The 25705-nt window shown below is 43.3% G+C and overlaps 2 protein-coding genes across 2 annotated transcripts in view; both read left to right on the top strand.

The window, feature by feature from the left end:
• LOC113451238 (uncharacterized) overlaps window positions 1–25705 on the top strand; it is a 176876-nt gene that overhangs the window by 1668 nt on the left and 149503 nt on the right. The window lies entirely within an intron of this gene.
• Window positions 12202–20466, top strand: LOC113451246 (zinc finger protein 202-like). The gene is made up of 5 exons (XM_087928253.1): window positions 12202–13200; window positions 13980–14106; window positions 15684–15766; window positions 16374–16500; window positions 17470–20466. The coding sequence occupies exons 1-5, from the start codon at window positions 12679–12681 to the stop codon at window positions 18096–18098; spliced, it is 1488 nt and encodes a 495-aa protein (XP_087784379.1). The 5' UTR covers window positions 12202–12678; the 3' UTR covers window positions 18099–20466.

Here is a 25705-nt window from a genome sequence, read left to right as displayed (position 1 = left end):
ATGTCTCCCCTAGTCCTCCTTTTCATTAGATTAGATATACTCAGTTCCTGTAACTGTTCTTTATATGTTTTAGTCTCCAGTCCCCTAATCATCTTGGTTGCTCTTCTCTGCACTGAGTCTCAACATCTTTTTTATATCGTATAAATACGGAATGCCGTATTCCAGGTGTGGCCTTACCAAGGCATTATAAAATTGTATTAACACTTCATGTGATCTTGATTCTATCCCACCTTTGGGGCAAAGGCCATGTCCTGAGGGGGAAAAAAAAACCCCCAATTTTTTAAACATCTTTCCTGATTGATTATCTGACCAGGAGGGGAACATCCAGCACACCTCCGTGAGATTCGGAATGGAATCTTGAAGATATCCAGAAATCAATCTCTGTGCTGTTTATTGTGTTAACTCTCCGCTCCAGACTGTGTACCGGTCCCTGCTGGGGATCATAAGGTTTGACATATTAATGGACAGTAATCTAATGAGCTAACAAGGGTAGTGTAGAACAGAGATCTCCAGACTTGACAACTTTAAAACTTGAGGAATTCTGGAAGTTGAAGTCCACAAGTCTTGAAGTTACCAAATTTGGAAACGCCTGGTATAGAAAGTTAGCACCCACCCTACTCCTAGAAGAATGAAATATTCTACGAAATATTAAAAAGGCAGAATATTATATTTCCCTGAATGAGAAATGGAGAAACATGTTTTTTTTTGAGGCAGGAAGCAGGCTCACTTGTAATAGCCCACACCCTCCTCAATAGCCCTCAGCAGATGTCAGCACTTAAGAGATAAAGAGATGGCTTGGTTTAATTAACAACATCTGTAAACTATGCAAAAGAGAATCAACCAGCCCAAAAGAAATTGGAGTCTTTTGTTTTCTTTTGGACTGGTTGATTCTCTCTTTTGCATACAAACTGCCAAAGAGCCATCAGTAACCAAAGAATCTGTCCATAACTGTCTGGTTTGGTTCTGCAACCCATCAGGACAGACACAGATTTCAGAGGATAATTAGGACTGCGGAAAAAAACAATTACTGCCTTCCATCGAGGACTTGCGTATGGCACAAGTCAAAAAGAGGGCTGTGAAAATATTTACAGACCCCTCACATCCCAGACACAAACTGTTTCAACTCCTTCCCTCAAAATGACGCTATAGAGCATTGCACACCAGAACAAGTAGACACAAGAACAGTTTTTTCCCAAACGCCATCACTCTGCTAAATAAATAATTCCCTCAACACTGTCCAACTATTTACAAAGTCTGCATTACTATTACTGTTAATCTTCTCATCACTCCTTATCACCCATCCCCTCCCACTTGTGCCTGTAGGACTGTAACTTGGTCGCTTGTATCTTTACGATTTATATTGATTGTTTCCTAGTATGATTTGATTGCTTATTGTGCCCTATGACTATCATTAAATGTTGTACCTGATGATTCTTGACGAATGTATCTTTTCTCTTATGTACACTGAGAGTATTTGCACCAAGATAAATTCCTTGTGTGTCCAACCACTTTTGGCCAATAAAAGAATTCTAATTCTAATCCTAATCTCTAAGACTTCCCCCACCCATACAGATAGGCAAAACTATCAGAATATAAACTGACAGCAAACAGCACTCCTGACTAGCACAGGTGATGTTATCTAGTTTGAGTTTCTGAGAAAACAAGTAAACTCAGAGAGCACCAATGACCCCTCATTCCAACCCTGAGCTACAAATATTCTCCTTCCATATCCCTGGCTTCCATTACCTCCCAGCTTTTATACAACCTCATCAGAGTAACCCAGGTGGCTGTTCTCTGCCCACAAGGCACTCAGGCCTGTCAGTCACCCAATCAACATACATAAAAAACTGAAACAGGCTCCAGAAAAGAGGAAGGGTGTTTGTATAACGAACAGTTCCTTTTCTCTCCCTCTCTCTCTCAGAAACCAGAGCAACGTCGATGGTATTACCTTTTGGAACATCTATTGTCTTTAGTGGAGCAATAGCAGCGCTCGTACTTCAAAGGAAGGTAGGAAAAACCTTTTCTTCTTCAAACTGCACATATCCTTCAATCTGATCCAGCCCTGTCCTAAATAGGTGGGAGAGGGGTCCGTCTACACAAGCAGCTTTCCTGGTATTGTGATAGGAAGTCCCATAGTGCTGTATGCACACAGGTAATTATTTCAAGAGGAACCACCTTACAATGCAGAGCCACCCTCCTTCCCATTGGATGCTGAAGGGAATGTACTTGGTAATATAATTATGGTCTCAACTCTGCAAGACATGACAATATAATATTATTGGAGCCGTTGGTGGCACAGTGGTTAGAATGCAGTATTGCAGGATAAAAATAGATATTTACTCAAAACTCCTTTTGGTATGTTCTCTTAGACAGAATGTCTTGCTATACGTCAATAATCTGCAGTGACCTCATAGATAGTTCTGATTTCTTTAATTTCTCCTAGTGTCATTTATAAATAGACGCCATCTCAGTCCCTCACAGTAATTTTTGGAGCACCTCTTCCAACAGCTTCATATTATTTTCTAGCTGTATATCCATGCTTCGCTACGAAACTGTGTGATCAGGGCTTAGTTTTGGGGGAGGAAAATAAGGGGAAAAAATTGCCTCTGCCTACCAGCAATCATCAGTATTCATCAGGCTATCGTCCTGTCAGTGTGTGAGAGAGAGAGTTGAGAGCTGTTTGGAAACTGAAACAGTATTTGCTGTGTGAGCAAGGAGACAGCAAGGAGCCTGGGTGTGGCTTAGCTCAACTGTTCTGTACTAAAGCTGTTTGGTGCTGTGCAACTAAAACTGAAACTGAAACTCCTCTGCTTGTGTTTTGCATTTGGAACAGATTTTTTTCTCAGGTGGGGAGGGGGAGTAGAACTCCTTAGCATCAGAGCATGTTAATAATAATATATATGAAATTCTAATGCTCTGATGGTCATTTTGAAAAATCCTTTCTTAGTGAGCACATAGAAGCCAAGAGGAAGATACGTGCCAAATTTCAAGTTTGTAGGCTTTACGGTTCTGGAAATTTTGTGATGATGCGTGAGTGGTATTTTACTTTTATATATATAGATTTGTTTGTTTATTTGTTTGTTTAACGTGTACAAGCTAACAAGTATAGGTATGAACAAAGGATGTAAATACAGATAAATGGAGACAGTAAGACAGGGACGGTAGGCACACTGGTGCATTTATGCACATATAGCTCTTCCGTGAGTATTGTGTTTCTGCCCCTGTCACCGCTGCTGCTTCTGCCCTCACCGCCGCTGCCCCCGCGGCGGGGGCAGAAGTGGCGGCGGAGGTGGGGGAAGAAGTGGCGGCGGGGGCAGCGGCGACGGGGGCAGAAGCAGCAGCGGTGGCAGGGGAAGGCTTCTGCCCCCGCCGCTGCTGCTGCTGCTTCTGCCTTCCAGTCCTGCCTCATCCAGCCGGGCCATTTGCAGGAGGAGAGGTAGGCGTGAGGCAGGCGAGCTTTCCCCCCCCCCAGCAAAATTTGGCCGGAAAATAAACTGTGATAAAAAAACTGTGATAAAAAATAAATAATTTTTAATAAATAATTAATAATAAATAATAAAAACATCTCACTAAATTCATTTCCAAATAAATTTAATATGTTAACTATGTTTTCTATGGTTTTTGGGGATGATCGGATATCGTTACTGTTATTTTATTTTATGTGCGGCCCAAACCAAATTTTCATCTTCTAATGTGGCCCAGGGAAGGTGAAAGGTTGGACACCCCTGCTCTAAATTCTTCTTATAGAAACCAACTTCAGGGAAGGCCTGGATCCTCCCATCAGTGGTACATCCAAGGCCCATCTATCAGTAGATAGAGAAGGAATAGGGGTGCTCCTCTCTAGTCATGAAATATTACCCCAGGTGTATTTTCAAACAAAGGCTGTAGCTTGGTCCAGGGAAATTGCTTATTTATCCTATTTGGAAAGCAGGATTTGTCCTTTAAAAAGAAATTTTGCGCTTAGATTTATTCAAGTAATCCTTACCAAGAGGCATGCATAGAATCTGTTGTTTCTGTTTCAGAACTCAATCTCTTTTGAGGAGGTAGCTGTGTTTTTCTCTGTGGAGGAATGGGCCCTACTGGATCTGGAGCAAAAAAACTTGTATCAAGAGGTCATGCTGGAAAACGCAAGGAATTTGGCTTCCTTAAGTAAGAGGCTATGTTTTTCTGGGATGAAATTCTGGTGGAAGGTATTTTCTAGTGAGTCACAAACTGTATTTCCATCTTATGCGGATCATCTTATGTGTTCATTCTATACATTTATTTACTGCTGCTACGCGTGTATTATACGCCATACACTAAATAAATAAATGAGAGCGCAGGTGACTTTTTCAGAGAAATATTGGCCTCCTCTCTCCCTATATTGGAGGACATTGTCCTCATTTGCTGTTCCAGTTCTACTTCATCTGTTGAGATGAGCTAAAAACCCTATGGGGCCTGTGGAATGAGGACAGTGGTCCTCCCATACAGTTTTCAATCCTACCCATTCCACTTTGTAGATAACTTTAAGGGCTCGATTCCTCTTTATGTTTTCTGTCTGTAATGACGGAACCCCCTAGAGAACATCACAAGAAAGTAAATGCTAGAGAATCAGGCTGTCTGATGCACTGACTTCTCAAGAGATGGGATCTTCCATCAAGGTGACTCTCCCACCCATTTTCTCCAAAGCTTCTTGTATAAATTTTGCTTGAAAATGTGAGGATGACCAAACACCCACGAGAACCAATTTTTTTCCCAAAGGCAACACTTCCTCACGGAGTGGAGGCTGATGGTTCAAGTCCGTCACTGATCCACCTTCATCAAGTCCATTTTCCTGCCTAGGCGATGTTTTCCTCTATTTATAACACTTAGATAATATTCTCATCTTTCAGTCAACTCTCCTGCTTCCTTGAAACTGAATCTGAAGGAGCAGCGGAGCTGATGGTGCCCACCCTGAAATTCAAAACGAGCTGATCCGAGGGATTTAAGTTTGCGTCCTGCATTATGGAGGGCGAGAAGGCAGCCTACGGCAAATCTCAAAATCAACTCTACACCAAGCCTAGCCCCATGTTTTTGAACACATCCTGGTGGAAGAAGATTCACAAAAAGGATTAAAACAGTGGCCCCCAACCTTTTTTGTGTCACGGCCCGGTACCAGCATCACAAAACGATCCGCGGCCCGGGATCGGCATCAGCACGCATGACAAGGCAAGGCGAGCTGAGCGACCAGCCAGCCAGCCGTCCCCCGCTTCTCCCCGCCACCTTCAACTCCTCCTTTGTACCTTTGTCAATGGGCTTTGCTTTGGGATGGCTTCAGGACGGTCGCTCGGCTCGCCTTGCCTTGGGTGCTGAAAGAATCCTCGCGCCTTAGTTTCGTTCGAAGTCCCCCCCCTTCGATGAAACTAAGGCGCGAGGATTCCTTCAGGACCCAAACACCGCTTTCCAACCGGAAAAGCTCACCCGGAAGCACTTTCTCGTCAAACAAGATGGCGGTGCCCAGCAAACCAGCGGCCCGGTAGGAAATGTTCCACGGACCGGTACCGGTCCGCAGCCCGGTGGTTGGGGACCCCTGGATTAAAAGAAAAAAGCTGGAGGGCAGAGTTTTGGTAATATTCAAATAAGGGATGCAACAATTGGTGTTAAATCATTTGTGTCCACTTTTCTTTGTGTCTCTTCCAAACAGCTGATGAATGGGAAATGGGAGGTTCTAGCCAAGAAGAAGAAGAAGAAGCAGCATCTGTGTCAACAGCTAGAAATGAAGTTGCAGAAAGGATGTTTGGAAAGCAAAGCCTTAAAGAAGACCAGTTAAAAGGGAGGCTGGCGAAATGTTCTCCTTTTCAATATGCAGATACCAGTGTCTTCTTGACCGAAGATGATAACCAAGAAAAAGAAGTTTGTACAGGATCCGGAAAAATGCTCCGAGATAAATTGGGATTATGTGACTGTTCCAAAAGCCACACTTTAGAGAAACAAAAGGAGAGCAGGTAACGTTCCAGAAGGAACCTTTCTCTCTTACCTTAAATCAGAGAGTACAAATTGAAGAAAAACTACATACCATACTTTTTGCTCCATAAGACAAACTCCCCACCCCCCATCCCAAAAGTGGATGGAAATGTCTGTGCGTCTTACGGAGTGAATATTGTGTCACAGACCGTGAAGTGTATTACCTCAGGGGTCCCCAACGGTGGACTAGTGTCGGTCCTTTGGTGAATAGCAGCCAGGACATGGCAGTGGGGTCCTTTTACAGTGCTGAACCCCGCCTCTTTTGTCTTTATCATTGCCCGCCTCTTCTGTCTCATTTCTGCAGTGCAGGAGTCAATAGGCAGAGCTGGCACATGAGAGGACATCCATCTGTGGTCCTCTCAGGCTCCTCCTCCTGCCCTCTTGCACCGCTTCTCTATATTCGGCGCTCCATATTCACGGTACTCTGATGGGGACACCTAATGTAAGGGGGCATTCTGATGGAGATGTAAGCGTGCTGAAACAAAGTTTGGTTGTATGAATAGTACCTAAGAATGTGTCCTCTTCATAAACTATCCCCTATAAAGGTAAAACCTTAAATATGTCCCGCATAACAGTGCCTCAGCAGAAGATCCACCCGCATAACAGTATGTCCGCAGCAGATCCCCTATAATAGCGCATCATTCCTTGATGTTCTCAGCTATAGTAAAAGACACATTGCTGACAGTTCTTTCACTACTGTGTGTTGTTTTTTTTTTGCAGAAAATTACTAGGGTACCTCCTCATGCCACATACAAGGATGCCAAAGCAGAAAAGACTAGCATATAAAATTCCTTTTAAACTGGAAGTAATAAAATACGCCGAGGAACATGGAAACAGAGCAGCGGCAAGACACTTTGGGCCACCTCCAACTGAAAAAATGATAAGAGAGTGGAGGAAACAGGAGGATCAACTGCAAAAAGTAGATAAAAGTAAGCACACTTTCCGTGGGCATGCCGCCAAGTGGCCACAGTTAGATGTGTACATGAAAGAATGGATCACATGTCACCGGAATAACGGCTTCTCGGTTTCTACAAAAATGATAATATATGAAGCCAAACGCATTGCTGTAGAGAAAGGCATTCAGGATTTTACTGGATCACCATCGTGGTGCTACAGATTTATGAGGCGATGTGGCCTTGCTTTGCGCACCAAAATGAGAATTGCGCAAAAAGTGCCAAAATAATACGAATCTTAAGATTCTGTCTTTTCATAAATTTGCAGTTGATGCTAGGAAGAAAAATGATTTTGAAATTGGCCAGGTTGGGAATATGGATGAAGTCCCGCTAACCTTTTGATGTGGCATCTCATAAGACTAGTTGATCTGAAAGATGCCAAAACCATAACCGTGAAAACCTCAGGACATGAGAAAACACATCACACGGTTGTGTTGTCCTTGCTGTGCAGACGGCATCAAATTGCCACCAATGTTAATTTTCAAAAGGAAAAACTTTCCAAAAGAAGTGATTCCACAAGTAGGAGTTGTGCATGTTCATGAGAAAGGATGAAAATGGAATGAGATTGTGAGTTGAAAAAGTGTGGTCCAAATGTCCTGGAGAGCTTCTGAAAAAAAAAAAAAAGCTTTATTGGTGCTCAAGTTTAGAGCACGTATTAGTGAAACTACAAAAAAGAGCTTTAAAGAAGTGAAGACTCATCTAGCTATCAATCCTGGGGGGTCTTACCAGCCAGTTGCAACGTCTTGAGGTTTCCTTCAACAAACCATTTAAAGCCTTTATGTGAGAAGAGCAGAAAAAATGGATGGTTGCTGGTAATCATGATCTGACACCTACTGGACGAATGAAGAGGCCCACTATCACTCAAGTTTGTGAATGGCTTAAAACATCATGGCACTCAGTGAAGGATGAAACTGTTGGATGGTCATTCAAAAAATGTGGCATTAGCAATGCCTGAGATCAGGGGTCCCCAAACTTGGCAACTTTTAAGATTTGTGGACTTCAATTCCCAGAATTCTCCAGCCAGAATTCTCCAAACAGCTGGAGAATTCTGGGAATTGAAGTCCACAAGTCTTAAAGTTGCCAAGTTTGGAGACCTCTGCCTTAGATGGAACTGAAGATAGCATCACATATGAAGATAGCGAAGAAAGTGATATCAGTGATCGTGAGCAACCGAGTTTCATAAATTCTGACACTAGTGATGATGAGTTCTTGGGGTTTCCCGAAAAGAAGACAAGTGCTTGAACCTTAAAGTCTCCTCATTTGTTAATGACAGTGATGATGATTCTTAATATACTTTACATGGTTGAAATATTATTCTGGTATATTTTATTAAATATATTAGTACACCATTTGGTTCAGAATATTTTTTTTCTTGTTCTGGGGCTTAGATCTTTTGAAATGAAGACTCCTTGTATGACTTGTTTCCAGAATTATTTTACAAAATCTCCCAACTTCATTCTTTCTCTATATTTTGTATTCATGCATAAAGCCAGGCTATTCTGGCTGACAAGATTAGCTCAGACGAACAAAACATCTATTATTTCCATTTCCCTTTTGCCTATAGAACCACTCATGACCCCTACATGACCGCATAGGAATCTGGCATCAGCCATTAAAATAAATATTAAATGATATATTCTTGCACACAGACCCAGACATTTCAATTACAATGCCCCCAAAACATACAAACTCATCCACTGACCAGATCAATTTGTCAGCCATCCTAGAAACATGTTGCTGTCACTACTGTTTCTGGCTAGCAAGTGGAGACCACTTATGGCCTCAAACTTATTTTCCTCAAACTTATTTTCCTCTGCCTAATGTTTTTCTCCTGGCTTGGAACAGGAAACAGACCAGGTTTTATTTCCAACAATAAGGTAATATTTATTGAATTAGTTGAGGTAATATTTATTAAATTAGTTTCATATAATCAACATTTGAGGATCAATGGGTTGAGGAATTTGGGGATTCATGTTTTGTATCTTGTTCTAAATCAGGGGTGTCCAACCTTGGCAACTTTAAGACTTGTGGACTTCAACTCCCAGAATTCCTCAGCCAGCAAAGCAAAGTCCACAAGTCTTAAAGTTGCCAAGGTTGGACACCCCTGTTATAAATACTCCCAAAGTGTTATTTATAAGCAGATTCCAAAGGGCAAATATGGATTCTGTCAATGTCTTAGGCTACAGTTTTACATTTTTCTGAATCTTTTTCTTTCACTTTAGCTTGGAACTAGAATTATTTTCCATGCTACATTAATAGAATAGAATAGAATAGAATAGAATAGAATAGAATAGAATAGAATAGAATAGAATAGAATAGAATAGAATTCTTTATTGGCCAAGTGTGGTTGAACACATAAGGAATTTGTCTTGGTGCAAATGCTCTCAGTGTACATAAAAGATAACATTTGTCAAGAGTCCAGAATCATAAGGTATAACATTTAATGATAGTCATACTAGGAAACAGTCAATATAAATCATAAGGATACAAGCAACAAAGTTACAGTCATACAGTCATAAGTGGGATGGGTGATAAGGAGTGATGAAAAGGTGAATAGTAATAGTAATGCAGACTTTGTAAATAGTTGGACAATACTGAGAGAATTATTTGTTTAGCAGAGTGATGGCATTCAGGAAAAAACTTCTTGTGTCTAGTTCTGGTGTGCAGTGCTCTATAGTGTCATTTTGAGGGAAGGAATTGAAACAGTTTATGTCCAGGATGTGAGGGGTTTGTAAATATTTTCACAGCCTCTTTTTGACTCATGCAGTATACAGATCCATGATGGTAGGCAGGTTGGTAGCAACTGTTTTTTCTGCAGTCCTAATTATCCTCTGAAGTTTGTGTCTGCCCTGTTGGGCTTCAGAACCGCACCAGAAAAGTTCTAGAGGTGCAGATGACAGACTCAATAATTTATTTTATTTATTTATTTAGTTTAGTTTGTCAAGCGTGTAGGAGAAAACAAGTATTAAGTTTCCACTACTTTGGGAATAAAAATCTTTCATTTTTCAAGAATGGATCAAGAAAGATCTTTGCATTCGGATCATAAGGGGCATAAATGCAAAGTTGGGCAAAGGCCAGAAGTTGTGAGTGCTTCATCACTGGAAGCTTTCAAGAAGAGACTGGACAGCGGATTGGACTAGATGACCTACAACAAGGTCCCTTCCAACTTTGTTATTTTATTCTAAATATGCTTGATGGCCTCTTTGGATGAGCTGTGAATCAAGGTGCTTGCAGACATCGCCATCTAGTGGATCCTTGCATCATAACACCCAGAGATCTGGAGGAAGCGAGACTTTCTCTTTCCTTCAGGAGAGGATTCCAACAGGATTTTGAAAGGGAGGGAACAAGCCACAGTCTCGACTTGCAGTTTGGCTAGGAAAAAGCACTCTCTCCCGTTAACCCATAAACTGCCAGCACACAAAGAAGGCGAGGGGAGCCCTTGCAAGAAAGTAGACCCCATGTGCGGATCTGCATCTGTTCTGCCAGCAAGCAACAGTCAGGCATTGTGTTGACGGTGAGGAAGCTGGAGCCCGGTCCTGTTTTGAGATCGGAAGGTGGATGGAGAGGAAGCCTGGACTGATCTGCTTCATCCTCTGGTCACATCAGGCAAGAGAAACCTTTCACTATGGCGGTAACTTTCTTTGGCAGGAATTTCTCTGAAGAGTTTGAAGCCATTGCCTTCAGTGTTGTGCAGATGGGGGGCTTGGAGTCCTTCCTGGGTTATCTTGGTTCTTTTCCTGCAGTTGTCATCAGCAATAGTAGCAAAGATGGCCCAGGAGGAAGCATCAGACAGGCTCTCTTGGGTCTCTGAATCAATCTGGGATTGCTCCCCCTGCAGCTAATCTTAGGAGGGCTCATTGCTGGAGACCCTGTCCTGCTGATAGAACGTCCCTCCAGTACGGGCCCTCTATTCTTCCCAACCAAGAAATGAGGTTTTTGGGGGGTGGGGATGCAGTTTATTTTCAAGGCCATTTGTTCTGGGCTGCAGGAAAAATTCTGTGCAAACCAGAAGTAGGTGTGAGAAGCACCATCCAAGAAGATCCATCGCATTCAAAACTTCCTCTGCTGCTAAAAGGTCTACTATGCTCATATCCTTCAGGGTCCTCTCAAAAAGTGTGCAATTGTGATTTCATCCATATAATCTATTACAACGAATTTCCAAGGGGTAAAAATTTCTGAGTAAAAGGGTTTGTTCTTCAATTCCTTGGATTATATTTTCTGTTTCTTCCTTGCCTGAGAGGGTTCTTGGTGCGATCTGAGCTTGCTTGTTTTCTTGCAGATGTTTCAAACTAGGTAACATCATCAGTGTTTAGTAAGGGGGTTTGCTCTCAGTTTATATTCAAGTGGCTTCCCGTCTCAGTGTTGGAGGAGGGCATATTGGAGGTTCTTTGGTTGGCCTGTTCGGTGTTGGCTTCTTTGTTACTTTCTTGATTGGGGCGTTGTTTACTTGATTATTGGTTTGAAGTTAATCTTGGAGTTGATCGAGTGTTCCCCTTTGGGCTGGTTGATTGTCTCTTTTGCATACTCTGTAGAGGTTGCTAATGTCTATGTGTCTACAGATGGCTGATTTGTCAGCGTGCCAGGCTTCTAGAAATTCCCTGGCATTTTTGGATTTGGCTTGGTCTACGATGGTCACATTTTCCCCATCGAAACTATGATTAAGTCTGTCTATATGTTGTGAAATTAAGGAACGTTCATCATGTCCTCTGACTGCTGGTTGGTGCTCGTGGATGCATTTTGCTAGTCTTCTGCCTGTTTATCCTACATGGTGGTTGTCCTAAACAATATTAAGAATAACAAAACCAACAACAATAGAGTTGGAAGGGACCTTGGAGGTCTTCTAGTCCAACCCCCTCCTCAGGCAGGAATCTCTACACCACTTCAGACAAATGGTTGTCCAATGTCTTCTTAAAAACGTACAGTGTTGGAGCTTTCACAACCTCTGGAGGCAAGTTGTTCCACGGATTGTTCTGTCAGGAAATTTCTCCTTAGTTCTAGGTTGCTTCTCTCCTTGTTTAGGTTTCTATCCATTCCTTCTTGTCCTGTCTTCTAGTGCTTTGGAGAATATATTGACCCCCTCTTCCTCGTGGCAGTCCCTTAGATACCGCAATGTATGTATGTATGTATGTATGTATGTGTGTACACACACATACACACATACCCTGAGCTAAGTCGAAAAATGCCAGGGAATTTCTAGAAACCTGGCACTCTGTCAAATCAGCCATCAATAGAAACATAGACATTAACAACATCTATAGACTATGCAAAAGAGACAATCAACCAGCAAAAAAAAGGAACTAAACGACCCAAGCACCTATCCACAACCCAGATCAGCAAAAATTAAATCCAAGATTAACATCAGACCAACAATCAAGTAAACAATGCCTCAATCAAGAAATTACTAAAGAAGGCAACAGCAAACAGACAAACCAAATAATCTCTAAGAACACCCCCACCGACACTGACAGGGCAAGTTGCAAGACTTGAATATAAACTGAGAGCAAACCTCACATCTTACCAGCACTGATGATGTTACCTAGTTGGGTAATGAAATGTCGGCAAGAAAACAAGCAAGTTGGGAGAGCACCAAGGACCCTTCATTTCAACCCTAAGCTACAAATATTATCCTTTATTTTCCTTAACTGTTTGTTTCCTTTTCCCTTTAGCTTGGCAGTTGAAAACATCTTTCATAGTGAGCGAGGATTTTAATTGGTTCAGGATAAAAGCCAGACTTCTCCCAAAGATGGCTCAAGGGGGCTGTTCTTACTTTTCTGCTTCTATAAAAGAAAGTTGTTTTGCAGATGTAGGGAAATCTCTGGATTTGTTTGGGACAGCATTTCAGCCCAGAGAAAAAATAAACTCGCGGTACACAGCAAAGGAAGGAAAAGAGAAGTTCTCTCCTATAATTCTGGCTGGGACTCTTGGAAAATTCTGGGGAAGGTCTTGGCAGAACATCTTGGAAGAAGAAACCACCAGTTGGATTGTGCAGCATCACCCTTTCAAGTTCTTCTGTAAGGAGGTTGAGGGACCTCGAGAACTTTGCAGCCAACTTCATCGCCTTTACCATCAGTGGCTGAAGCCAGAGAAGCACACGAAAGCTCAGATGTTAGACCTGGTGGTCCTGGAGCAGTTCCTGGCTATCCTGCCCCCAGAAATGGAGCGCTGGGTGCGAGAGTGTGGAGCAGAAACCAGCTCCCAGGCAGTGGCCCTCGCAGAAGGTTTTCTCCTGAGCCAGGCGGAGGACAAGAAGCTAGCAGAAATGCAGGTGAGAGAATATCACCAGGTAATTCAAGATGATCATGGCGTGAAACCAGTGGTACAAAATTCTTAAAGGTTTCCCTATAGAAAATGCTGCTATAGAGCATTGCATGCCAGAACAACCAGGTATAAAGATAATTTTTCCCCTGTGCCATCATTCTACTAAACACTTAATTCCCACAGCACAGACTCACTTCTCATCTTTTTTCAACTTCTCATCTTTCCTACCATCTTCTATTGGTTTCTTATGATTTACCAATTGTTGTTTGTAACTTATGATTAATGATTGCAACCATGATCTATGATCTATGAACTATTAATTCTGTTTATATGTACACTGTGAGCTTATGCACCAGAGACAAATTCCTTGTGTGTCAATCACACTTGGTCAATAACTTGGTTCTGTTCTGTTTTCCTCTATTCTTTTTTTTTTAATAAAAGATTTATTGTTTTTAAGACATAGACAAACACAACATAAAAACATCAAGCCATCTTCCGTATATGTATATACAGTGCGTCAGTTGGCTAAGAGATTGTTTTGTGCTTCCACTTCATAGTCTTCACTTACAATTACATTTTGTATGTTCTTGTATTGTCAATCAAATATTCCTAAATACATTAATATCATTACTCTACTCTATTCTTATAGGGGTAGGAAAGACAGGAAAACATTTCATTTCCTCACTAAGCAGATCATACTATTACTTTCCTAGAAGATATGGAAATCCAAGTTCTTCCAGGAAGCAGTATGGATTTGGAGACAGTAATATACTCTTTTCTCTTCAGGTTTATGAACCTTTCATGGAGATGGCTGTTGAATATCCCAAAGCAAGGGGCAGTGTGTCATATTCCTCTCAGAAGCTGGCTTCTAGAGGTATCTCCCAGGAAGACCCACCTCTAAGTACTTCCACAGGTAAAAGGAGAATTATTCTGATGTAGCACCGCCCTGTTGGCCAAACTGTGGAATGGCCCAGTCAAATGCTGGGATCATTACCTGGTGCAAAGGAGCCAATTATCAAACAAGGCAGGTAATTACAGCTTATTCGTTCTGTACAGGTACACGGAGGCTCACTCTTGGGATCCAAGTCATAAAATGAGAGCCGCAATTACACAAATTAGCAGAATCTCTATACTCTTGTAAAAAAAACAAAGACATATGATTGTTAGCAGACCATAGGCGGTACATTATTCACATCCCTACTACAGGTAGTCTTCGACTTACAACAGTTCATTTAGTGACTGTTCAAAGTTGCAACGGCAATTGCAAAAAGTGACCTAGGATCATTTTTCAAACTTATGACCATTGTAGCTTCCCCACGGTCATGTGATCAGAATTAGGGTACTTGGCAACTGGCCCATATTTATGACAATTGCAGTGTTGATGATCACCTTTGCAACCTTCCGACAAGTGAAATCAGTGGGGACACCAGATTTACTTAACCATATTACTAATTTAAGATCTCCAGTGATTCACGCAACATCTATGGCAAGAAAGGTCATAAAATGGAGCAAAATTCACAACAAATGTCTTACTTACCAAGAGCAACTTGGGGTGCCATTGTAAGTCAAAGATGGCCTGTATAGGATTGCCCTTCCAGAAAGTATCTTTATTACTTTGCCCTACTTTAGTCATTGCACCTCGTACAACGAAATCAAACACCATCTTCAGTGCACATCATGACCATGAGAATAAACACAAACACACATCCTTCACGCTCCACACATTGAACCGAAACCGCCAACACTGCACCAACACTGCACTATACAGCAGAATTCAAAAGAGCTACTACCCTGGGATAGAAGCTGTTTTTTAGCCTATTTGTGCTTGTTTTTAATATTCTGTACTGTCTACCAGATGGTAATAGTTCAAAAAAAAAAAAAAGGGTGCCCAGATGGATCTTTGAGAATGTTTTGAACTTTCTTAAGGCAGCAAGAACTATAAAGCTCTTCCAAAGAGGGGAGAAGCAACCAATTATCTTCTGGGCAATGACATTAACCCTCTGGAGTGCTTTCCTTTCTGCCCCGGTGCAATTGGCAAAACATACAGAGGTGCAGTAACTATGATACTCTCTATGGAGCAGTGGTAGAAGGTCACCAGCGGTTTTTCATTCAGTTGTTGTTTTCTGAGAAGTACTGTAGCCTTTCTATCTCTAACCAAAAAGGCTGGTAGCTTAGAATGCAAAACATCCTAGCTAATTTACCTGCAGCAGGTAAGGGGAGTTGGTTTTGAGACTGTTGCTTCTCAGAGACAGGGCACTTCTTTGCTAATGGCAACCTCATGAGCCTTCCAGAAATACGAAGGGCAGAGCAAGGGTCCCTGAAAACAAACATGAACAAACAATGGAGATTTCAACAAAATGGAGTTTCTCTGGCTAAACTGCTTATATCAGCCCGTTGTGTGCCAGAATGGCCTTTGTGTAGTGTTGCTCCAGAATGCACAAAGAATGTTTTAAAAACAAGTACTTTTTACACCTTTTGTTTCACTCTCAGAGAATAGTACAACACCATTGTTACCTGTGGAAACATCTCTTCTTTGCGGTGCAGTAGAAACAGCAGTTTTGCCTCGAGCTCAGGTAGGAAGAAGATTCTACTCTCCAAAATCAAAAGGTGATTTAATCAAAGCATTCAGTGAGCTGCTCCAGAGCCACTTCTTTCAATGTGAGATCCTGTTTAGTCAGTTTTTTAAAATCATGAGCAGTTTCCCATCCATTTGCCTATTAACAGGATCGTGTGTGATTCATTCAAGGGCATCTCCCAAAATCTTCATATAAGTCTTTAATAAGTGTCAAGTTGATCTCTCAGAACTAACATAAGCCACTGTTTAAAACGTCACCTAGCACTATAAAAACAAGTTGATAAAAGCATCTTCCAGTAAAGACTTGAGCCTTTATTCAATAATTCACCCAGAATTTGTCCCATCGGTTGAATCTAGATTATGGTATGGCTGTCTCTGAACTGAATTGAAGGCCCTGCAAGATAACTTCAGTTAATAAAATATTGTCCCAGCTATGTCATCAATCAGATTTGAATTCTGACCAATTTTGGTGGCAGATGTCTCGAGGGAAGATACACGTTTTCCCTATATAAAAACTGATCTGGAGGATTTCTTCATTAAGAAACAGAATTTGTGAATAGTTCCTAGAATTTTACATTGATAGCGACATTTTCTTCCCTCTCCAGGATCCTGTTTCTTTTGAGGATATAGCAATTAATTTCTCTGGGGAAGAATGGACTCTGCTGGATTTCGACCAGAAAACTATATACACAGAAGTCATGCTGGAAAATGCTAAGATTGTGGCCTCCATACGTAAGGGTTCCTTTTTCTCTGGGAATAGGAGCTGTGGTGGCATAGTGGTTAGAATACAGTATTGTAGGTTAATTCTACGGAATACCAGGAGTTGATCCTGACTGGCTCAAGGTTGACTCAGCCTCCCATCCTTCTGTAGTTGGTAAAATGAGGACCCAGATTGTTGGGGACAATATGCTGACTCTGTAAACTGTTTAGAGGGGGCTGTAAAGCATTGTAAAGCGGTATATAAGTCTAAGTTCTGCCATAGTAGCAAATATTTGTAACTCAGGTGTAGGATGAGGGTAAAGCTTCATTCTCCGAGCTCCAACCCACAACCTCGGAGAACGAACCTCTACCCTCATAAGTCTAAGTGCTATGAAGAAGTAATTTATTTCTTTTCTTTCTGTTCTTTTTCTACAGTTGAGTAGAACTTAACTTAACTGCATTGTCCCTTCCATTTGCTCTGGTACTAGGGCTAAAATCTTTATGCTGTCTCTATAAAGAGCAGAGAGTCACCTCCCAGTCGAAGTTCTGAACCTAGAGAGACCCACAATGTCAAGTGAAGGGATGGAATTCCTAATAATTTGGCTCTCCTCTTAGCATGACTAGGAGGTATAACCTCCTACCTATTTGACTCAAGATCTAATTGATGCAGCCGCTGCATTGATATCCAGTGGTACTTTTAAATTGTGGCTCAAATTTTTCAAGAAAAGGAACCTTGTAGGTCATAGTCCACCAACTGCTTTGATGTCAACCTATAGGTTACCCTAGTTATATGACAGTGGTTTCCAACAACACAATGAAAAAGCACCAGAAGTCGAGAAAAATTCCATATGGCACGAAAGAAATGAAAATGTGGGGAAATTGTGATGACGTTAATATAAAATGTGCAACTAATGCAGCATGATCCTTCTTAGCACCCTCACTTTTTGCCTAAATCATCTCACACACACACACGCACTTTTTCTTTTTCTTTTTCTCAAGCAGTTGATGAGCAGAAGTTTGAGGATGATAAGAAGCCAGTAGCGGAAAAATTGCAAGCAGTCAAGAATAAAATTAAAGAAACTTTCTTTGAAAACCCACAGGGACCAAAAAGGCCTAAGGAAACCCAATTCAACCACAGGGTGGAGAAATCGACAACACAATGTGCAGAAATCCATGTCTTCCTGCCCCAAGAAGATCATAAAAAGAAAAATTGTATAAGGTGCGGAAACATATTGAGGAATATGTCCAATTTCTGTGACTGCTGTGAAACCCTCATCGAAGAGGAACCATACAGACACAAGAAGCAAAGAAAAAATGATAACTGGGACCGTGCTGTCTCTTTACACCAAAGCGCCCACGCCGGAGAAAAATCCTCCTTTAAATGCCTGGAGTGTGGGAAAAGTTTCAGTAAGAGCAGTAATCTGAATGCCCACAAAAGGATCCACACAGGGGAGAAACCCTACAAATGCCTGGATTGTGGGAAAAGCTTCCGCAAGAACGGTAACCTTACATCCCATATAAGGATCCACACAGGGGTGAAACCCTACAAATGCACGGGCTGTGGAAAATGTTTCAGGTGGAACAGCAATCTTACTTCCCATAAAAAGATCCACATAGCGGAGAACCGTTGAAAGACGCGGGGCGTGCAAAGACATCCCTATGATCCGTCACAAAAGGTTCATCGTGAGGGAAAAAGGAGGTAAACAAGCGGCATGTGGGAAGAGCAAGTACAGTCACTAACGATGCTTCCGGGAAAACAACCTACTTGGGAGAATCCGCATAAATGAACAGAGCCTGGGAGTATCTTCAGGATGATCAATTGCTTTATTTTCCGTAAGAGAGCTCACACGGGAGAGAAACCATATAAATGCATTTAGTGCCGAAGATGCAAGATTGTGAGTTCCTTTATTTCGCAGAAAGGGATCCACGGGAGAGCGGAACAATGCACAGACTTGGAGTGTGCGGAGATGCCATTATGATGGGGGTGGGTTGTTTTAGCGCCAATAAAAAGTTCCATTTGGGAAAGAGGAAATGTTTACAGCAGAGGATGGATACAGGATACTGAAGCAGGATGGAAAAAATATGATGTTCATTTAATTTTCCCCTATTAATTACTTAGAGCAGTGGCCCCCAACCTTTGGGGCCCCCAACCAGAGACCGCATCTGTGAAGTTTTTTCTGTGGAATGGAGGGGGTAAGGTTACCTGCATGTTACCTGCATCCTGCAGATGGGGCTTCACTTGTCTGCGTGGTCCAATTGCTGTCATGCCGTGGACCAGTGTGGATCCACAGACCTGGGGTTGTGGATTCCCGTTTTAGATCACATAAAAGGATCCACACTAGAGACAAATCGTATAAATACATAGTATGTGGGAAAAAAAACCTTAGTATGAGCAGCAAACTTACTTTTCATAAAAACCAGGCTCAATAACAGTAACTGTGAGAGGGATTTTGGAGTCTTAGTGGACAACAAGCTAAATATAAGCCAGCAGTGTGCAGCAGCAGCCAAAAAAGCTAATGCAATCCTAAGTTGCAATAACAGAGAGATACAATCAAGATCAAGTGAGGTACTAATACCACTCTATAAAGCCTTAGTAAGACCACACCTAGAGTACTGCATCCAGTACACTATAAAAAGGATGTTGAGACTCTGGAAAAAGTACAGAGAAGAGCAACCAGGATGATTAGGGGCCTGGAGACTAAAATATATGAAAAACGGTTGCAGGAACTGGGCATGGCTAGTCTAGTGAAGAGAAGGACCAGGGAGACACGATAGTGGTCTTCCAGTATTTGAGGGGCTGCCACAGAGAGGAAGGGGTCAAGCTATTTTCTAAAGCACCTGTAGGCCAAGACAAGGCATAATGGATGGAAACTGAACAAGGAGAGATTTAACCTGGAAATAAGGAGAAACTTTCTGACAGTGAGAACAATCAACCAATGGAACAACTTCCCCTCGGAAATTGTGGGAGTGCCATCACTTGAGACTTTCAAGAAGAGATTGGACTGCCATTTGTCAGAAATGTGTAGGGTCTTCCACTTGGGCGGAGGGTTGGACTAGATGACCTATAAGGCCCCTTCCAACTCTGATTATCTGTATCTGTATAAAAGGAGAGAAACCTTATAAATGTACTGAGTGTGGAAAAAGCTTCAGTCAGAGTTAGTCAGACTTTACTTCTCATAAAAGGATCCATATAGGAGAGAAACCATCTAAATGCCTGGAGTGTGTAAAATATTTCAGTGATCATAATTCACTTGCTTTCCATAAAAGAATTGATGCACGTGAGAAATATTTTAAACTGACTGAATGAGTGAAGCGCCTTAGCAAAATCTTTACTTCTTTTCACATCAGAGGAGACCTAATGTGTGAGATCATTAAAATTAATGTGAAGAAAACTTTGATAGCAATAGACTGATAAAAGAACCCTACAGAGCCCTGTACCTATAAATTCATAAAATAAGGACAAATGATGAGATCTGTTTTGGTTTGTAATGTATTTTGACCTGTGAAAAGTTTATATTATAGAATAATCCTGCTTGCAAATGTACACTATTTGGGGTAAACTGAGCTTCTAATCTTAACTCAGTTCTGATGCTTGACTTATCTCAGTGTTTTAGAGGGGATCCTATTTTACTTAAGCACCTGTTATTTGGTTATTTATTGAAGATTTTGGAGGCCACGTGGCTCCTAAAACTATTTTTACATATTATATGAAATTAACTTTGTTAATGATATCATCTTTGGATAAAGACATTCGAGTTATTCTTTGTAAATGTGTGAGAAATTTCTTTTAAGTTGTGAAATCAATTTCGTGAAATTAATATGGTAGCTCATTTTGTTTCCTAGATAATAGAGGCTTACAAATTTTAGTCGCACAATAGCAATGACTTGCATATTGGAACTGAAATCTGAGTTAAATGACGCATATACTACACAGACTCTCTTTCTGCTCCCCCCACAATTTATTGCTAAGAAAATTCAAAGAATAAAACAGCCTTTCTCTATTTGCATGTGTGTTCATTAGATAGATATTCCAAGAACTCAACAGAGCCTCTCCTTCTTCTCCACAATAACCCTGCAAGATAGGCTGGCCTAAGAGAAAGGTACTAGCCCAGAGTGCACCATGGAGCGTCCATGGCTGGATGTGGACTTGAAATGACTTTTGGGTAATAACCATTGCAGAGCTGTATACAGATAGTCCTTGACTTACAATTCATTTAATGACTGTTCGAAGTTACAATGGCACTGGATTAAGTGACTTATGACCATTTCTCACACATGACCATTGTGGCCTCCCCATGGTCACGTGATCAAAATTCAGATGCAGCTTGAATCAATTGCCAAACATTTGGATTTGGGTCCAGGACCATGGGAATGTTCTAAGTTGAAAAAAACATCCATAAGTCACTTTTCTCAGTGCCCTCGTAACTCATTCTAACCGTATAATTATCAATGCCCGAGACTTGCCAGCAAGCCAGAAAAGAGCTGCATTCCTCAGCAAACGCTCCATTCAAAAGTACTCGGAGATCTCCGATTCTTCTCATCCTTGACCAGCACGCCAGAAAAGAACTCACTCCTCGGTACGCACTAAATTCAAAAGCGCTCAACGATCTGTGATTCGACCCATCCTTACTAGAAGGTAAGGCAGTGGGGCTCGCCAGTACCAGGGGCTCTACAATCATCCTTGCAGGGCGGTGAGATGGTGAGATTCATCCCATCCTTGCAGGGCGGTGAGCACCGGGTGCCGTGAGTTGGTCTTCAGACGTTTGCAGCCAGGATGTGAAGCAGACTGCTTCCCCCCTGCCACCCCTCCTTCCCTCTTCCCTCTTCACCAAATTGCTAATCCGGACTCCCTCTTTAAAAGGACTGCTCTTTCCTGCGAGCAATCCTGCGTGCACTTGCACTTGGCACAGGCTCCTCGGGAACCTCCTCTTTGCTGCTGCCAGCCCCCACAATCTCTGAAGGCAGCAGTCCACTCACTAATGGTCCTGGCCCCTCATCTGAGTCCTTGCTCTCCTCAGCCATCTGCACCTGCTGCTGGCTAACCACAACACTTTCTCCCTGATCCCTTCCATAGTCTCTGTTGATAGAAGACCGATCCCCGCCTCATCCCACAGCTGTTCTTTTCTACACTGCACTGGTGAGACTACATCTGGAGTCTGCAGAGTACTGGGAATACATTTCCAAAAGGATAGGTGAAAATAGAGTCAGAGGAGGTGACAAAGATAAGGGAGGAGATGACAAAGGAGGATTTGGTGAAGGAACCTGGAATCCCCAGTCTGGAGAAAAGACAGCTGAAGGGAGATATTATCTCAGTGTTCACAAATGTGCCATATGGAAGATGGTTTGGAACTATTCTCCATGGCCATAGAAATTAGGACTAAAAATAGGTTTTAAATTGTAATTGCCTAGAATCTAGGCAATTGCAATTTAAAACCTATTTTTAGTCCTAATTTCTGAGACAAACAACAGGCAACTTATGGATCTAACCATTAGGAAGTTTTTCCTTATTCTTTAACATCTAGGCCCTAGATCAGTGATGGCTAACCTTTTCAGCTTGGTGTGTCAAAAATCAGGAAAAAGTGTAGCCTTTCTCGGGTTGTGTGTCACTTCAAGAAATATCAATAATTTGATTTATGACGGACTGGGCTGGGGTGATCATACAGGGCTGTGAAACTCATCTCCCTGGTCTCAGGGCTGCAGGTGCAGGATGTGGGGATCGGAAGGCCACCTTACAAGGCTGTGAACCTCATGGATTTCCTTTCCTCCTGTAGCGTTCCTGAGGTAATGAAACTGACAAACCTCAGTTTATGGCAGTTAAAACTGGTTCTCTGTTGCAAAGATCTTGCGGCAGCGGTGACGCCACGCCTCCACACAACAAGCAGAGAGCAGGGATTGGAGCAGAGCACAGGCAGCCTCTAAATGTGCAGGTTTTCCCCACATCAACAGGCGTGTCAGTCAAAGTGCCTCGGCGTGTCACGAGTGACACGCGTGTCATAGGTTAGCCATCACTGCCCTAGATGTTAAAAAATAAGGAAAAACTTCCTAATTGTTAGTTCCATAAGTTGTCTGTTGTTTGTCTCAGGAGGTTTTTGAGAAGAGGCTGGATAGCCACTTCTTGGGGATTGGTTATCCTGCACATTCACGGGTTGGGACAAGGTCAACTTTGTTGATCCTTTCCAATTCCATGGTCTTATGATCCTATAGAGCAGGGGTCACCAATCTATTGGACCTCAGGGACCACCAAACACATAATTTTAAATCCGATTGACCAGAGAACCTGGGACCCCGCCCCCAAAAGTCTGCAGGAAAATTCCACACCCCGTTTTTCGATCGATCGTTCTTTATTTGGGATTGCAGGATACCATCTCCAGCTCCATTCTCACAGGAGGGAGAGAGAGAGACTTTTGGCTTCATGCAAGGAAAGCAGCAGAAGCAGCAGAAGTCTTTCTTTCTCTCCCCCAAACTCCGCCAGAAACACCCCCACCCAATCAGAACACAGCCAAGCCCCCACCCAATCAAGTCCCACCCCCACTAGCAGTTAAAAGGAAGAAGCAGCTGCAATCTCACATCACTCTGAGAAGCACAGAGCCGAAGACAGAAGCCTGAAGATGATGAATGAGACTTCATTGAAACGTTGCCTAGATACTTTGAATCTTACACGGGAGAAAACCCGAACAACCAAAGATCCACATACAAATACCATGAGAACCTCAGAAAATATATATATATATATATATATATATATATATATATATATATATATAATATTCTTATATATAATTTGCTGCATTTTATAATGGGCCCTTTATAATATATATTATATATATATATATATATATAATATATATTATATAAAGAGAAAAATAACACTGCGGCTGCTCCTGCTACTACTTTCCACGCTTTCCAAATGTGAGTCCCAGGAGACAACAAACAGCAAACCGCGCTCAGGGGCATCCAAGCCCACCTAAAGCTAGGCTGCTGCTGGTGGAGCCTTGCCCTGCCTTGGTGCTCCGTTTCCCGGCTCGGTGGTCCTGCTCGGGCAGCACTTTAAAAGCCCTCCTCCTCACGTATGCGCCCGACGAGCTGCTCACCACGACGGTGGCTCCCAGCACCCGACCAACTTCCCAGCAACTTGTGGCTTGCTTTTTCCTCTGGGCGCTCACACCTGGCTCCGAGCCATGCGGCAGAGGGGAAGCCCAGAGCGCTGCCGGGTCGCCTCCTCCAAGCAGCCCGCCCGTCCGTCGGATGGAACCCTTCCCGCTCCTCAGCGGGAAGACGCTCCCACCTGCAAACTTTGCCTGTCCAAAGTTTAAGCCTGGAAACCCGAGCAACTTACTGGCAACTTTCGGCTTCCTTTCAACTCACAGGTGCTCGCGCCTGGCCCCGAGCCGCACGGCGGAGGGGAAGCCCGGAGCGCTGCCGTGTCGCCTCCTCCAAGCAGCCCGCCCGCCCGCCCGCCGGGCTTCCCCTCTGCCACGCGGCTCGGGGCCAGGTGCGAGTGCCCACGAGGAAAAAGGAAGCCGCAAGTTGCTGGGAAGTTGCTTGTGTTTCTGGGGCTTCCAGGCTTAAACTTTGCACAGGCAAAGTTTGCAGGCGGGAGCATCTTCCTGCTGAGGAGCGGGAAGGGTTCCACCCAGCGGGCAGGCGGGCGGGCTGGTTGGAAGAGGCAACCTGGCAGCACTCCGGGCTTCCACTCCACGGTGCGGCTTGGGGCCTGGCGCGAGCGCCCGCGAGGAAAAAGGACGCCGCAAGTTGCTGGAAAGTTGGTCGGGTGCTGGGAGCCGCCATCATGGTGAGCGGCTCGTCGGGCACATACACGAGGAGGAGGGCTTTTAAAGTGCCGCCCGAGCAGGACCACCGAGCCGGGAAACGGGGCACCAAGGCAGGGCAAGGCTCCGCCAGCAGCAGCCTAGCTTTAGGTGGCTCCAAGCAGCCCGCCCGCCCGCCGGGCAGAACCCTTCCCGCTCCTCGGCAGGAAGAGGCTCCCGCCTGCAAACTTTGCCTGTGCAAAGTTTAAGCCTGGAAGCTCTGGAAACCCGAGTAACTTCCCGGCAACTTTCGGCTTCCTTTCAACTCGCAGGTGCTCGCGCCTGGCCCCGAGCCGCACGGCGGAGGGGAAGCCCGGAGTGCTGCCAGGTTGCCTCCTCCAACCAGCCCGCCCGCCAGGTGGAACCCTTCCCGCTCCTCGGCGGGAAGACGCTCCCGCCTGCAAACTTTGCCTTTGCAAAGTTTAAGCCTGGAATCCCCGGAATAAAAAGGGGGATCGGCGGGGACTCACCATCGGAGATCGCACTCAAAGGTGATTTTGAACTCCCAGCCGAGGCCTTTGCAAAGTTCTTCCTTTCTTTCCTACCCCGAGAGCGCTCCGCACCATTTTGCAGCTTTGGGGGCCACGCGGCGCAGGGCCATACGCCACGCCCAGTGATTTTTTTTCAGGGGCGGGCCGGATTGGACAGACCAACGGGCCAGATGCGGCCCGCGGGCTGTAGTTTGCCCACCCCACTCTATATTAAACTCTGCAGCTCTGAAGCTGTGTTAAAACTCTGAGTCTGTCTATTGAAAATGAAACTGCTTCTCCCCTTGCCTGCTGAACTAAAGTGAAACCGATGTCTGTTTCTGAGCTGAAGTTGAGTTGCTGCTCTGCTTGGAACCTGTAACATATTTGCTTCTGTTCTTGGGAGCTTGGAGAAATCTACAACTTGGCATTGTAAAATTTACTTTATATGTTTCTAAAGAAGTTAAATGAAGCCTCAGCCATCTGTGCTTACTTTTCTGGCACTGAATTTACGCTGCAATACTTGAACAGTGTGTGCGTGTCAGGGCTCCAACAAATCTACCTCCATTCAATCGTAAGTCTCTAGCCGCACCTCTCAGAGGAAAAAAATGAATTATTAGGAGTGACCAAGTCGGCATTAGCTGGGTGCAGCCAGCTCTAAGACACATCATTCATTTCATTCTTGACCCTGGTCTTCCTCCCACTCCCTGGATGTATATTCTCCAATGGGACACTTCCATAGCCAAGAGTCATCAATCATGCTCTCTAGTAATATTCTTGCATGCCTATAGCTTTGGGCTGCCAAGGCAATTATCTGAGGCATTTAAGGAATGCACTGCTTTCCCCCCCACTCCCTTTCTACTGGCAACTAAAAAGACCAAAGGAGTATTTTTTAGTTGACAGTGTGGCTGAATCTACACAAACCTTCGTAATATATAGATATTTGGCTTAGCATCTTGCACA

This window comes from Pseudonaja textilis, chromosome 2, assembly GCF_049901715.1.
Source record: "Pseudonaja textilis isolate UNSWEBS1 chromosome 2, rPseTex1.2, whole genome shotgun sequence".
Lineage (NCBI taxonomy): Eukaryota > Metazoa > Chordata > Lepidosauria > Squamata > Elapidae > Pseudonaja > Pseudonaja textilis.
This window is presented reverse-complemented; position numbering and strand designations above follow the sequence as displayed.

What these genes read in the sequence shown, in the direction of transcription:
- LOC113451246 (XM_087928253.1), top strand. Translation starts at nt 12,679, where the DNA reads ATGGCTCAAGGGGGCTGTTCTTACTTTTCTGCTTCTATAAAAGAAAGT. An exon ending in AGAAGCTAGCAGAAATGCAG is followed by an intron (nt 13,201 to 13,979) that starts GTGAGAGAATAT and finishes TTTTCTCTTCAG; the next exon opens with GTTTATGAACCTTTCATGGA. An exon ending in TAAGATTGTGGCCTCCATAC is followed by an intron (nt 16,501 to 17,469) that starts GTAAGGGTTCCT and finishes TTTCTCAAGCAG; the next exon opens with TTGATGAGCAGAAGTTTGAG.